The sequence below is a fragment of the Abramis brama genome (assembly GCF_963993115.1).
Source record: "Abramis brama genome assembly, chromosome: 17".
Taxonomy (NCBI): domain Eukaryota; kingdom Metazoa; phylum Chordata; class Actinopteri; order Cypriniformes; family Leuciscidae; genus Abramis; species Abramis brama.
The window spans coordinates 25,652,503-25,668,013 of record NC_139979.1 but is presented as its reverse complement, the minus strand read 5'-3'; the positions used below and the strand labels follow the sequence as shown (position 1 = coordinate 25,668,013).

Below are 15,511 nucleotides of genomic sequence, written 5' to 3'. Positions count from 1 at the left end.
ACACCAAGAAGTGAATACTCTCCACTTCAGGGCATAAAGTTTCCTCGTGGAGGGAGCTCTGGACTGTAGAATGGTCTCAACAACCTCAGTTGAGAGACCTGACTCTATGAGCTGGGCCCCCTCAGAGGCCAAGCCCACAGGTTCCACAGTTCTGGTCGGGGGTGTAATATCGAGCCCTCCGCTTGGGACAGAAGGTCCCTCCTGACGGGTAGCTCCAGAGAAGGCCCGTCGAGGAGAGACACAAGGTCGGGAAACCATACTCTGCCCGGCTAGCGCGGGGCTATAAGAAGCAGGCAAACCCGGTCCCTGCAAACTCTCTCCAGAACTCCCGGGAGCAGAGCAACTGGGGGAAAGGCGTACAGACGTAGCCTCGGCCACGTCTGCACCATAGCATCCAGTCCCAGAGGAGCTGGATGCGTGAGGGAGAACCAAAGTGGACAGTGAGACGTCTCTCGAGACGCAAACAGATCCACTTGAGCTTGGCCAAACTCCCTCCATATCAGCTCCACCACCTCGGGGTGGAGCCTCCATTCCCCGGGCCTCGGCCCCTGTCTCGACAGAGCGTCTGCTCCTATATTCTGGACCCCGGGGATGTAAGCTGCCCTGAGTGACAACAGCTTCCCCTGGGACCACAAGAGGATATGGCGTGCCAGATTGCATAATGGGCGCGAGCGCAAACCCCCTTGGTGATTGATATAGGCGACTACCGACGTGTTGTCCGTATGTACTAGCACATGGTGTCCCCTGAGATCTGTGATAAAGCTCCTCAGAGCCCGGAAGACAGCTAACATCTCCAGGCGATTGATATGCCAGGAACGATGATGGTCTTCCCACAGACCTTGAGATGAACGACCCTCTAGGATCGCTTCCCAACCCGTGAGGGAAGCATCCGTCGTTAGCAGTTTGTGACGACAAGGAGCTCCCAACACTGGGCCCTGGGACAGGAACCAAGGTTTCTTCCACATAACCAAGGCACGTAGGCATCGCCGCGTGACCTTGATTGTGCGAAACGGGTTGCCCCTCGGGGAAAACCCCCTGGTCCTAAGCCACCACTGCAGGGGCCTCATGTGCAGCAGTCCAAAAGGTATCACGTTGGAAGCTGCCACCATGAGACCCAACAGTCTCTGGAACTGTTTGACAGTGAGTAGCTGGCTTAGCTTTACACTTTTCACAGCTGCAAGGATGGACTCTATACATGGCGGTGACAGGCGCGCCTGCATCGACACTGAATCCCAAACCACGCCTAAGAAAGTGGTCCTCTGGAGCGGAGAAAGCACACTCTTCTTGGCGTTCAGCCGTAACCCCAACTCTTTCATATGGGCGAGAACAACATCTCGATGTTGAACCGCCAACTGATGCGACTGAGCTAAAATCAACCAATCGTCGATGTAGTTCATGATGCGAATACCCTGGAGGCGCAGGGGCGCCAGAGCTGCATCCACGCATTTGGTGAAAGTGCGGGGTGATAAAGCCAGGCCGAATGGAAGAACTCGATATTGGTAATGCAGGAGCCTTCAGAGAAGATGCCGTTGCTGGAGAGAGATAGCTCGCAAGCGTCTCCTCCACCTTCGGCATCTCTCCATAACCATGCTCTTTATAATTGTGTATAGTGGAGTAGTGGGATGTTTGTGCAGTATATACTCTGTATGAAACTGGTTTCCCCCACGATCTCGACACCTCAGTGTGGAGATCGGGGAAAAACGGAAGGCTTCTGCGCTGAGGCTGTGCACGAGATGGCAGGAAACGTTCGTCGAGCTTACTTTTCGAGCGAGCGCCCTGCCTGTCTTCTGGCCACTCAGTAGATAATCTCTCGACAGCTCTTGTAACTACGTCGAGTAATTCCTCAAACGCATGAGACTGAGGTGGCGAATCCTCAGACTCAGCGTCAATACTAACAACGTCCAACTCCTCAGAGCTGGACAATTGCAGTATTGGTGCCTCCATCGGGGGGGAAGAAACCGCAGCGCGTGCTTCCACACCCTGATGAGAGGCACTGGATCTATCAGAATGAGGCTGAGATAAGGCAGAGCCCGTCTCAACATCCACTGATAGATCCATTTGCGAACCCCAGGTCTGAGATCGACGCCGTGCCTCGGCAGCGGCGGGACCAGAGCCCTGGGGAACGCGATCCTGGTTAAATAAAGCCAGGCGGGATCTGAGCGTACGCAATGGAAGCGTGTCGCAATGCTCACAGCCAGCACCCTCGAGTGCTGACTGGGCATGCTCTTCACCCAAACAGACAACACAAAGAGTGTGTGTCCCCACCCGTTAAATAACGCGGGCAGGGGTGAACACACATTCTAAACTGCTGCTGCTTATACGCCATACTGAATATATATATATAATATAGACAGACAACACCAAATAACGAGGACAGATTCAACACAGAGCGCAACTGAAGACTCAGAAAGCTTTCATTTTCTGTTTTCGGGCAGGCTTTATAGCTTCCTGGTACGTGACGTCACCCGCCTCTGACGTTCCGCCACACCATTGGACTGATTTTACATGTGCTTCAAGACGTCATCACGCAAAGCGTTCCCCATAGTGTCAATCTCGACGCAACGCGAGTTCCCTTAAAAGGGAACCATTGATATATCTAAAGATGCATAATGGCTTATATTTTCTCCTCTTTAAGATATTTTTCAATTTCACAGTTTCTATTCAACACAGGATTTGACACGGGAGCTGGATACTTAAATATATTATATAATATATATTGAGTTACAATATTCAAATATTTTTGTTACTTGTTTGTAAGTGGTTAAAAGTCTGAGTACAACGGGGTCCAAATCTGCAAAAAAAAAAAAGGTTAACATCCCGCATTCCTTCATGGTCAAATACAAACATTTGTGACATGGACCATGTGAACTCCTTCGTACAAAAAGTTAGATTTCCTTGCCTCCTTTTGAAGGATGCAAGATGCTTTTTAATCAAATTGTTATTTTGAATACACTAAATATAATGGTTACATTTTATTTCGATGGTCACTTTTGAAACTAAAGTAACTTTGCAAGTACATGTTAACTAACTCTCATTATTGTATTAGTAGACTTTTATGGTGGAGTTCGGTGTTAGAATAAGTTGACATGTAGTTGCAAAGTTACTTAAAGTCAATAGAATGTCTGTTGAGGAGCATTAAAATAAAGTGTTTGCAGATATTAAGCAGACAGTCTACTAATACTCTAATGAGAGTTAGTTGACATGTAGTTGAAAAGATAAACTATAAGGAACTAAAGTGGACTATTGAAAAAAGTGTTACCAATATAATTTGAAATTACAATATTCTCGTTAATTTTGTTTCATTAAAAATGCAAAACAGAAGTATCTTCTTTTACCAATAGAGTAATGTGCTATGTATAAAATCTCTGTATATATAAACCCAACATGGTTGTCTTGGTTTCTGAGCAAAAGGTTACATGATTCAAATTTTGAGAAGCTGTGACATGGAAATGTCTTCGACAGAAATGCTCTGTGGCATTCACCATGGTTCAGTGGCAGTACTGGGCTTGAACATTACGTAAGCGAGCCCTAAGGTTATCACAGTGCTGGCTGTGTAAAGAAAGAGAGCATAGATTTGAGTATGATGTGCAAGAGGAACACAATGTGCGTTGACGACTGTCTGCTTCTGATACTGCCAGCTGACAGCAGCTGTCACACACACTGAGCTGATGTTAAAATCTTATTATTCTGAGTATAATATCAGCATGTAGACAAGTGACATAAGCATCTTTTCCCACCTATTTTAAAGGTTACGTTTTTAACATAATCGACAAAGACTTTTCTTATACTATCAATCATGGTTCTGTTATGTTTGGACTATATTTGTCGTTTCCCGCTTGAGATTGTCACGATGGTTGCCGATTTGATTTCATCATTCTGTTCAGCTGTTCATTATTAAATAGCTTAGTTGATCTGTGTATAATAGTTCCTGTGTTTTCAGTTCTCATTTGTCCGGTCTCATCTATGTTATGGTTGTGTTTGCTTGCCTGCCTTTGTTTGAATTTACCTGTGGATACTATTAAAGACTGTCTTGGATCTTTATCTTCTTCGTCAAGATCCAAGACAGTCTTTAACAGTATCCACAAGTAAATCCAAACAAAGCCAGGCAAGCAAACATAACCATAAAAGAGACACGATTTTATATATATATAAAATCGTCATTTACTCATGTCATAGCAAACCTTTATAGATTTTATGTATTCATTTTATATATTTTAATATAATGTTTTCCCCATGAAACACAAGAAGTTAAGCAAAATGCTCCAAGGTGCTCTTTTCCATAGAGGCGCTCTTTCCCATCCATTCCATAACAATTCACTGTGATTTACTCTTTCAAGTTCAAAATAAAGTATGTGGTAAAAAATAAATTATTACAAATAAAAATGTTCTGCTGTATTCCAAGGCTTACGACACAAGGTTTGTGATAAACAGGCCAAAGTTTAAATTGTTATTGATAATCTTCCCTTCCACCCTAGTCTCAAATTACTTTTGATCATTATGGAGCCCCACACATGAAAAAAATAAATAAATGCAGGCCTATATCGTGGCAATTAATTAACAATTCATTCCCATGACTTACTAATACGTCTGGACGTTTTACCAATTCATTCCCTCGTTTTAAGTAAATTGTGTGCACAATATAATAATTAGTTGCCTCAAATTATTAAATCATGGCCACATTTTAATAATTCGTTCCCTTGTTTTAGTTCAATCAAATCAAGGGAACAAATGAATAAATCGTAGGAGCGAAATATTAACAAGACAATCTCCTTGAAATTAAAAGGGTAAAAAATTATAATAAAATTGCAATAAGCTATTTCACCATTTTGGTTTTATTTCAAATAATCGTGCAGCCCAAACATGAATTTCAATACATGCAATATGACTATACAATATATTAAAGGACAACTCCAGTGAAAAATGAACCTAGGGGTAATTAACACATGGTTACTGAGTCGATCGTTCCCTGGGATGCGTTTTCATGAAAATCGAATGTAAAGAGTTTTATCTTTAAAAACAGATTAGCTCATAACGCTAGTATATGGGGCACAGAGTAAGTAAAAGTAAATCGCTAGTTAATGCCACTAACAAGGCTCAAAAAAGCCTCACACTAACACGGTAGCATAATGAAGGTCCTTACATGCAAACCGAAGCATTGAGAACTTTGTTAGTGTACAGACAGTTTAATAAGAAGATACTTTATAAAGACAGTACATTACGCGTTTACAAACAGGAGCCATCTTGGAAAACAGTCTCGACTAATCGAGTCACGAACGCCGTGCTACGTTAGATTTCACAAACGTAATTCCTATCAACAAGCTCACTTAGCACAGCGTTCGTGACTCGATTAGTTGAGACTGTTTTCCAAGATGGATCCTGCCTGTTAACGCATAATGTTCTGTCTTTATAAAGTATCTTCTTATTAAACTGTCTGTACACTTACAAAGTTCTCAATGCTTCGGTTTGCATGTAAGGACCTTCATTATGCTACTGTGTTAGTGTGAGACTATTTTGAGCTTTGTTAGTGGCATTAACTAGCGATTTACTTTTACTTACTCTGTGCCCCATATACTAGCGTTATAAGCTAATCTGTTTTTAGAGATAAAACACTTAACATTCGATTTTCATGAAAACGCATCCCAGGGAAAGATCGACTCGGTAACCATGTGTTAATTACCCCTAGGTTCATTTTTCACCGGAGTTGTCCTTTAAACCAATTGGCATTTTTGAATAAATTATGCTTTGTCTCAGAACTACCTTTAAATGCATTTATTGGAATCACAGGTTTTGGTCATTACATTAACAATGGACACTCTTTTACCACTCTTAAAGAGTTTTAAGTCCATGAGGGGAAAAAAAATGCTTATTACATTTAAAAGCAGAATTATTACCCAGCTATTGAATTATCCATTTTCAGTGGATAAACAGTGTTGCTCTGAGATCAGACCTGGTTCACTTTACAATGTGAAATATAGCAGTGATATGTCAGTATGGCTTGTGGAGTTTGAGGGGGAAGGAAGGTGTTCAAACTGGGAATGAGCTGGTAAAACACACTTTCTGCACCACAGGGTCACATCTCACCTCAACTCCTCACCCACAGTGTGGTATCATGACACACAGGAACCGAAGAGGAGGAATGTTGTTAAATCTTGTGAGAAAAGATAAACCACAGTATCACCACTGAAATCTCTTAATACTCTCTGCCCTGAAAGTAGTTGCTTGCCTTGTAAAAGGAAGAATGAGTCGTAAAACTGTTCATACTACTCTGGGTTAGAAAATAATCCGGAGTAGTCAGGACTCATGATTGTATACATAGGCTTACACTGAAAATTCTGTGTTAACTTTCTTATTTGAATATTTGTGAGGTTAATAACACTGATTAAACAAGTATGTGTTGTGGGCATCTATGGTTACATGAAGATATTTACATCCATGGAACCTTTCCACTGCACAAAAGGTTCTTTATAGCGGAAAAAGGTTATTCAGAATACTCAAGTGTTCTATGCACTGGGGAAAAAATGGTTACCTGAAAGGTTCTTTGGGGAACCAAAATTGGCTTTATGGCATTGCTGAAAACAAAATCTAATTGGAACCTTAATGTCACGAGTATGTTGGTTTGGTTCTGTTCTGTTCCTGTTTGCCTGTGTTCCCGATCCTTGTTTGTTTCTATGGTTACTGATTATGTTAGGCACCTGTCTCCAGGTCCGTTAATTAGCCTCATTGTGTATTTTCTTGTGTATTGTGTTGAGTATTCCTTAACCATATATGTTATAGCGTGTAGTGCTTTGTTTTACCTAGTGTTCATTAAAAGTCAGTTTGATCATCTTCTTGTGTCTTTCTTGGATTAGTACAGTTCACCGTAACACTTTATTTTTAAGTTACAAATAGTTTAAAAGTGAAGAAGTTTAAAAGCCTATATTCATGTCTATTGACATAGTATAAGAGAGATTAACCGTGTCTATCTTGTCATACTTTAGTTTGGGGAACACTTATTCACTATTAACTATGACTTTTGCCTCAATAAACTCCTATTTTAATAGTTAGGAAGGTAGTTGTTGTAGTGGTTAAGTTAAGGCATGGATTTAGGGTTGTAGAATATGGTCATGCAAAATAAGGCATTAATATGTGCTTTATAAGTACTAATAAACAGCCAATATGCTAGTAATATTCATGCTAATAAGCAACTAGTTAATAGTGAGAATTGGTCCCCAAACTGGAATTGTTACCGTCTATTTTTCATATAACAGAGATTACAGAGCATTTTATTTCTTTTAAAATGTGATTCATTTGTTGCTTTTTAGGTGAATGACAGACTGGACCGGTCTTGCTGTGGTTTCAGACCAGACCCATCAGAACTCTGTGTAGAAAACCTTCTGCATATCAAATGTGAAAACCCAAAGGACTTAAATCTGGTGCACATCCTGGTAAATGAAATATTGATATTTGTCAGATCATCTGATTATAATATATCAATACAAAGCAGCACACAACATCCTCACATTATTCATCTAGTTTTATTGACTGGTCTCACAACAAGGTCACATAGCTGGCAAGCATTCGTTTTTTTCTACCAGGAGAGAGTATAAAAAAATTCTTTCATTCTGCTTTCCAATATCAAAAGTAATAACTTTCCAACAGCTCTTGAGATCTCTGTGAAGTTTGAGCTCCCACTCAAACTGTGAGTTAGAAACCCAGCTATATTAAGTGAGGCAGCTACAATGAGTCAAGGCAATCCGTTTCCATGGGAGCCTTTAGATTGGTTCTGTAGTCATTATCTGATAGTGTTCGGAGAACCGGAGAAATGCAGCTCCAAAAGTCATCGGTTTTAATATTGCTTGCTCACAAAAAAATTCCACAATTTTAAAAATATCTCCCTGTCACTTCACTGCTCACAGCAACTAGTATAATTCATAAAAGCTGTCTTTTTTTTGTTAACCCTAATCCTGAAATTAAACATGCATGTGAAGTGAAAAAGTCATATTTTATGCCAGTCTGACTTTTGGGCAGACAGGATGTTTCAGATTACTTTAGTCTTCAACAGAAAAAAAAAAAAAAAAAAAGAGGTCTAGCATTTGGTATCAGGTGTCACTTGGTTTGATATTTTGTGTCTAATGCAATGCAATTAAAAAAAGAAAATTAAGTGTGACTTAAATGGTTTGTTCAATAACAACAAACAAGTAATAAAAACTCAGTGAGTGTTTTAGCGCAATTTTCTGACGTCATGGGATCACAACACTAAGAGATAGTAAATCTTTTTATGTTTTTTTTTTTGTTGTTTTGTTTTTTTTGTGTGCGTTCCCGAGATTAGACCTTCCTTAACATAATGCCGAAAACCCGAAGTCTCTAGGTGGTCTGGTTGAGGAGGAGATAGAAGTGCAAGATTGGTGCGCACAGACAGAACAGAAATCATGAGTTAACAATCGCAATTTTGTCCGTTGGAAAATTGCGCTAAAAAGACAATTCTGTCATCAATTGCCCTTTGCAAAACACAAATGATAGATATTAAAACCTGAGAGATTTCTGTCCCTCCATCAAAGTCCACACAAAAACACTTCAAAATGTTTCAAAAGACATTGTAAACACAATATTAATCTAGTGGTTAATCCAGGTCTTCAAAAGTGACATTATGGCTTTATATGATGATATAATTTAGTCTTTAAAATAAAAATTGATTAATGTTCATCAAAGCAGAAGCTCAAATGTGCTTGCATGATGCACAATAATCAATGAGGTTTGTTCTTGTGTGTCACACAAGCACGTTTGAGCTTCTGCAAGAAGCAATAAAAGGTTGGTTCTCACATGCCAAGCAAATACAGTTGAGCTTCTGTTTACCACATTTGATGTGCTCTATATGTATGTGTGTTAATTAATATTTATACGAATAAAAGCCAAAATTAAATCTGTTGGAGTCTTATAACGTGATCAAGTCTCTTTTGAAGAGTTGGATTAAACTGCTCAACTTGAACAAATCTATGGGCATTCAAGAAATCAGAAATTGCTCATGCTTCATTAAAAATAGTAAAATTGAACAAAAGTCTTATGGTTTTTGGAATGACATGAGAGTGAGTAATTGACAGAATTTTTATTTTTCAAACAATTTGGGGCCTCTGCACATAATATACCAGTAAATAACAATGAATCGTTTTAAGTTATGGTCTATGTAAACCTCTATTTCTAGGTTCGGAAGACAGAACCATCCAGACTGGTTTTTATTGACAATGCAGGAAGACCTCACCAACCACAAGACAATCTCAACTTCAGACTTGTTAAAGGTATTGATGAGTAAGTATTAATATTTGTGAATATTTATACTACCGTACTGTTTACAGCAGGGGTCTCCAACCCTGATCCTGGAAAGATACTTTCCTGGAGACTTCAATTCCAACTAGAGCATGTGAGCGAAGCTGTGATATTTCCTCCGGAGCGGAAAGAGCCTTTCTGAAGATTCAGCTCCACTTGCTCAGGGTCGTTCGCTCATCCCAGAATGCTCTTTGTGATATGCTGGTTCGAGAATACGTGAAGCAATAGGTCTAAGGTTATGGAGTTCAAATATTGTTTTAAGGAGGTTACGAACCTTATACATAGCCTAAATGCACGGTAAACATCAAAGTTAGGAATAAAGAAGAAGAAATTGAAAGTTGTGGAGAAATGGTGAACGTGATTTCACCAAGTACAACATGTTCCTGGATCAACTTCATTGTTGATATGTTGATCCAGGAACATGTCTTAATTGGAAAAATCACTGTGACCCTTGCGGGAGCGGGATTTGAGCGACTTTATTTTACCGTGAGTGTGAGTGGTACATGAGTGGAGGATCGCTTGGGCCATGAGTGATTGAGCGGTACTGTACTAGCATAGAGCAGAATATTGAGCTGAGCATCACACCGCTCTGCTTCACTCACATGCTCTGGTTCCAACCCTTCTCCAAACACGCCTGTCAGCAATTTTCAAGTAACCCTGAACACTTTGATTAGCTGGTAGAGGTGTGTTTAATTGGGGTTGGAGCTAAACTCTGCAGGATAGTAGCTCTCCAGAGTAGGGTTGCACCAGTCATTCATAAGTTCTTAAATTAGAGCTAAAGTCAACACTAGAGGCACGACACCGTTTTCATCTAAAAATGTTATAACGTAATGCGTTTTGGCCATTCGTTTACACGACGAGTTGGGTCGTTTTGAGTGCCACACAACAGCGTTTTGGGTGCCTGAAAACTCAAACTTTTGAAAACGGGTTTCAAAGTCTCCAAGTCTCTATGTAAACAACAAAAACGAGAATCTATAAAGACGATGACATCATGCACATCCGTTTTACGTGTTCAGTCTATAGTGTTTCATCACCATCGAATGGCCTGGCAGCAGATTTGAATGCGGATAGTTTTGACAATGGTGTCATCTGTACACAGAAAACTCAAAGAAAAAAACTTCTCAGTTTTTAAGCATATTTTTGTCATGTAAAAGTACCCTTAGAAACTACTAGATCATTTGTAACTACTCTGTAATATGGTTGCATCATTTGTTCTGAAGGCAGAATGTAGCTAGTAGGTCATAAGCATAATGCAATGCTTAGTCAAGTCAAGTCACCTTCATTTATATAGCGCTTTTAACAATATAGATTGTTTCAAAGCAGCTTTACAGTGATAATAGGAATTAAAGTAACAGATAAACTGATGATTGTTTGGCTTTACAGCAGCTCTAGAATAAAGTTATTGTCCAGCTAAAGTTAGTTTTGATTGATTCACTTCCATTGCCAAGATCATTAGTTATCAGTTAGTTATTAGTTAGAGCTTACCATCAATAATCCAATAGCTGGCTGTAAATATTTGAAGTTGATTCAAGAAATGCCTTGAATTTCAGTTTATCCATGATTCTAACTTATTTTGCATCATGTAACTAACAATAAAAATATGTTTCCTTTGAAATACGAAATGACTTAATCATTAATATCATTATATACCCCAGTTTCACAGACAAGGCTATTTTACATTTCAACTAAGTTTAATACTAAAAACGTAGTGCCCCTTTACGTCAAAACAAAGCTTGTAAGCAGCTTACACACAGCTGGTGCAACCGGCCACAGGAGCAGGGGTTAAGACCCTTGGTTTAGTGTTATTGTATAAACATATGGCTAGAGTGGTGTGGCCAAGTATAAAACTGGTTAAAATGTGTTAACTATTACTAGTTTGAACCATGACTTCTTAGCATTGTGACCTTGAGGGCATGTTTATACCCTGAGGAACTATCCCTGTATGAGAAACTATCCCTGTAAAATGCATTGAAAGTACATTTGGATAAAAAAGTCAAGAAGTAGAAAAGTTATGTTTACTGATTCAAATTTTAGAATAAGGATATTGTTATAATTATTGTTAGAAAAAATAAGAATGCCCTTCTATTGATCAACATCTCTCAGTGTAAAGGCCCGTTCACAAGGACGATAGCTATAACGAGAACGATAAAGATATGGTTCTAAAAAAAAAAATCTAACTATAACAGAAAAGCAGAGTTTACACCACAACTAACGATAGCGGCACAGAGAAACAATATCTTTGGAATCACTTTCAAAACAAAATTTTTCAGCTGATGAATGATGAAAACATTGATAGTCAATCAGAATCCATCCTGCTTTAAAGAGCTGGAGCACTTAAAGCGGCAGATGACATAACTGCACTCTTAAAATAAACAGAATGATATTGTGTGTTGGTGTGGCGACTAGTTATCTTTATAGTTATCATTCTTGGTGTGAACAGGCCTGTGTATTTGTTGATTGCCAGGTTTCCGGAACGTGCTGTTTCAGTGCTGCAGTCAGGATGTCTGGAGAGGATGCTTCTTCGCTCCCTATCTGTGGATCAGGAATTCTGGATGAGCAGAGGAAAGGTGTCCGGACTCAAATCTCTCATCCGGCACATAGAACAGAGAGCCAAGGCCCTTATCCAGCATATACAAGAGAAGAAACTGAGACTTAGCAGAGGTCTATAACTCTCCCATGAAGAGATTCTTACATTTTGTAAATAATCAATTACTGAATTCTCAGAAGACACAAAAGATTTATGGAAATTGTTTGCTTTGATTTGGTTCGCCCAGATTAATTTATGTGCATGTCTCGAAGTGTGTTTGATGTGCTGTTTACAAAGTCATGCAACTATGGAAGACAGCTTAAATGAGAGGAGGCAGTGCATCTGCATGGATTTTTGAGTGATTTCCCTAATCAGTGTTGAACTTTGATTAACTGATGCTCTCAGTATATGAGAGAAGAGATTCCAGATGGTCATTTGCAAAGCAGGACTCATGCAGAGGCCCATCACTGTGAAGAGACTTACACTATGTCCTAAGCAGACACGATGCAATAAGATTTCAACAACAAGCTATTTATCTTTCCATGCTGCATGTGAAAATGCTGTCCGATGGCACACAGTTACAGCCAATTAGAAGATATGTAATATTTAATGGACAGTTATGAGGAGTGGGAGTTTGGATTAATGAGATTTCATAGTGGAAGGGGTTACTCAGTCTAATGTTGCTGACAAAAAATAAATAAATAAATAAATAAAATTGGTGTAGAACCAAAGTAAATTTCAGAAACGGTTACAAAGAAATTGCAAGGAACATAATGAATTAAATGGGAAAATCTTTGGCTCATTTACAACTTAAAAAAAAATGTAGAAGCCAAACAATTGACAAAATCTTTCGCTCATCTACATTGGACAAAACCAGAATTTACATGGAAGAAATGGAGCTTTGGTTTAGAGCGTCTTGCAAGGCTTTCTGTGGTGCATTCAGAAAAGGTAACTGCATCTGTAAATGAAAAATGAGGCTAAGCTTAAAAAAACAATGGAATTATGTTGTACAAGCTAAATCTTTAATGAAGGCTGATATACAGTCTAGAATAGGTGCTGAGGACTATGAAACTGTGGTGTGGAGTGAAACTGAGCCCTATCCAGATATCTCCTGCTGGCTCCTACAGGGCACTCAGTGCCTAAAGGCACAGTTGTGAACAAAACTGCTGAGTCTAAATTTGTGCTGTCCTATGCAGAGTTATCATACATAATTCTAGGTTTTTGTCTTGGTCTTATAGGCCACATACTGTACACACACTGCAGTTAAATATGGTTGTTTGAGCAATAACAATTTAGACCAGTGGTTCTCTGCCTTTCTGACTCCTTTTTGGCCTCCCATTGTCAAAAACAATATTCAAAGGCCCCGTGACTTCTCCAGTTTGTGATTTACTGGATAAGGATTAAGTATACATTTTCTATCTGAATCTTTTCCAAATTTTCTACTTGATAACCCAATTTCTACTCAATGTTATTATTATTTTAAAGCTTGGCATAACTAGAAAAATATATATTCATAGTTGAGGGATGAATTAAAATAAGAAAAACCCAGATTTTTCTTTGTTTGTTATGTTTTACTTTGTTTTGGCTTATTTTAATGCTTGCTTTCTCTTATTTTAAATATTTTTAAGTCATCTTGAGGCCCCCTTGGAAGTTTGCTGAGACCCCCTAGTGTGCCCCGGCACCCTGGTTCACAACTACTGTTTTAATTGATAGTGATATTCAATTCTTGAATGAATTGCTCTTTTAAGCTGGTAACCGTTCGAGCAGGTTCACATAATCAAATTGATTTGAACTTTAGTTTCAGGTTGATGACTCAAGATGGACATCCAAAGTAGCACGCACGCTTGTGGAGCACCGATTGAGCCAATAAGCATGTCCAGAACTGTAATTGAACCAAAGAACCGGTTTTAAATGAATTAATCAAAGCTACATGCAGAGCTGAAAGTCAGCTTTTTAGTCATGTCCGACTAAAAAACGAATGAGACGATACTGTCAAAGTTTTCCAAGGAACCTCAGAAAACTTTGACAGTTAGAACCAACTTATTCGGATCTTTCTGAGTTGGTTTTCTTTTTATTCGTTCATTTCAAACCAGTTCTTTGGTTCAGTAACCCATCTGAACATGCTTATTGGCTCAAGGAGTGTGCTACTTCGGATGTGCATCTTGCTCTATCAACCTAAAACTAAAAGCTTGATTCAGTTCAGTTCTGTGAACCGGCCTGGGGTGCGTTTCCCGAAAGCATGGTTAGTCAACTATGGCCGCAAGTTCCATCGTTACCAGCATAGTTCAACGAGTCGGTGTTTCCCGAAACCATCGTTCCAACGAACATTCACAAACAGCATCGCAAAGTTGTGTGGTTGGAATGACAGCCCTCGAGTTACAAACATAGTTTCTTGTTTGCATGACATGTGGACTTAATAAATCTTTGTCGTGAGCAAAATAAGCAAGCTGACATTCAGTACAACCTGTGTCTTTTATTTAGAATACATACAAATTGTTTTACATCTTTTAGTTTGTCAAGAGATTTAAAGCGTCGTTTTTGAAGAGTGCGCATGTGCGAACGTGCTCTACTACATAAGAACAAGCCGATGATTGAATCTGGAAATAAAGCAAAATAACTAAGAAAAATGAGAAATAGTCCTCAGATGCCATGTCCGTAATTTATAGCAAAACGTCTAGTATTAATTCGATCTCAAACAGATTCATTAAAATAAGTTATTACTCCAACAGGTGCGTGACATCATTAAACAACGTGGTTGAATGACCAATTTGCGACAATAAGGTTTCGGGAAATAGTTGTGTATAGTTAGTTGATTTCTTCAATGATGCATCGTACTATGGTAGTTAACCATGGAGTTACGTTGTTGTACGGGAAACGCACAACAGTTACCCGCTTAAAACAATGATTCGTTCAAGAATAGAACATCACTATTAGAGGGATCACTCATATTTACACATGGTTGTTACTGACCAAACATTGTAGTGTATACGTGGACTTTTTGTTAAATTAACTGCATTTTGGTGTTTTGCATAATTTAGTTTATGCATAATTAAAAAGTCATTATTTTTGGAAATGTAATTATAAATGACTGGAACTGTGGAATATTGATTGTTCTGTTCTGAATATTGAATGTAACTTGCTGAATTAGAAATTGGTCTTAAATAATTGTGTTTATGAAGACTGGTCACAAGTATCTGATGACACACACACATCAATGATCAAATCACATTTTTGGAGTTTGCACTTCTTTGTCAAACACAACTGGAAACTTTAAAATAATCCAACGATATTCAGCAGATATCAGTTCAATCAGAGACAGAGACTGAAGCAGAGTTTAGAGTGGCTATATCGAGCCCATCTGTTCATGAGCTGATCTTGTCACTTCCTATAAGCCTCATACTGATCGCACATTTGGAGATTAGGAGCATGCAGAGGGAGAAAAATAAATGATATCAGCGAAACATTAAATCTCCCTTTCATCCAGTTTAAATTCCCACAGGTCTCATTTACATTTGCCTAATGTGGGCGAGAGATTCCTGTCTGTGTTCTGCTTCCAATTTCACTTCAAAGTTCTTTGACTGCTTCTTTTTAAACTTAGGAAGAGAGTTCACAAAGAGCATTTCTACAAAGAGCAGAAATTGTAACCCCCGAGAACATCAGACTTGTTTAGCATAAATGCTGAAT

At 39.0% G+C, this 15,511-nt stretch overlaps 1 protein-coding gene across 1 annotated transcript in view; it reads left to right on the top strand.

Moving 5' to 3' along the window:
• The window catches only part of gask1a (golgi associated kinase 1A), a 36,916-nt gene extending 21,914 nt beyond the window's left edge, over nt 1-15,002 (top strand). The window contains exons 3-5 of the mRNA XM_084088093.1: nt 7,302-7,424; nt 9,179-9,282; nt 11,765-15,002. Coding sequence (XP_083944219.1) covers nt 7,302-7,424; nt 9,179-9,282; nt 11,765-11,969 — 432 coding nt within the window. The 3' untranslated portion in view covers nt 11,970-15,002. The remainder of the gene's footprint in view (nt 1-7,301; nt 7,425-9,178; nt 9,283-11,764) is intronic.
• Nucleotides 15,003-15,511: the final 509 nt, after the last annotated feature.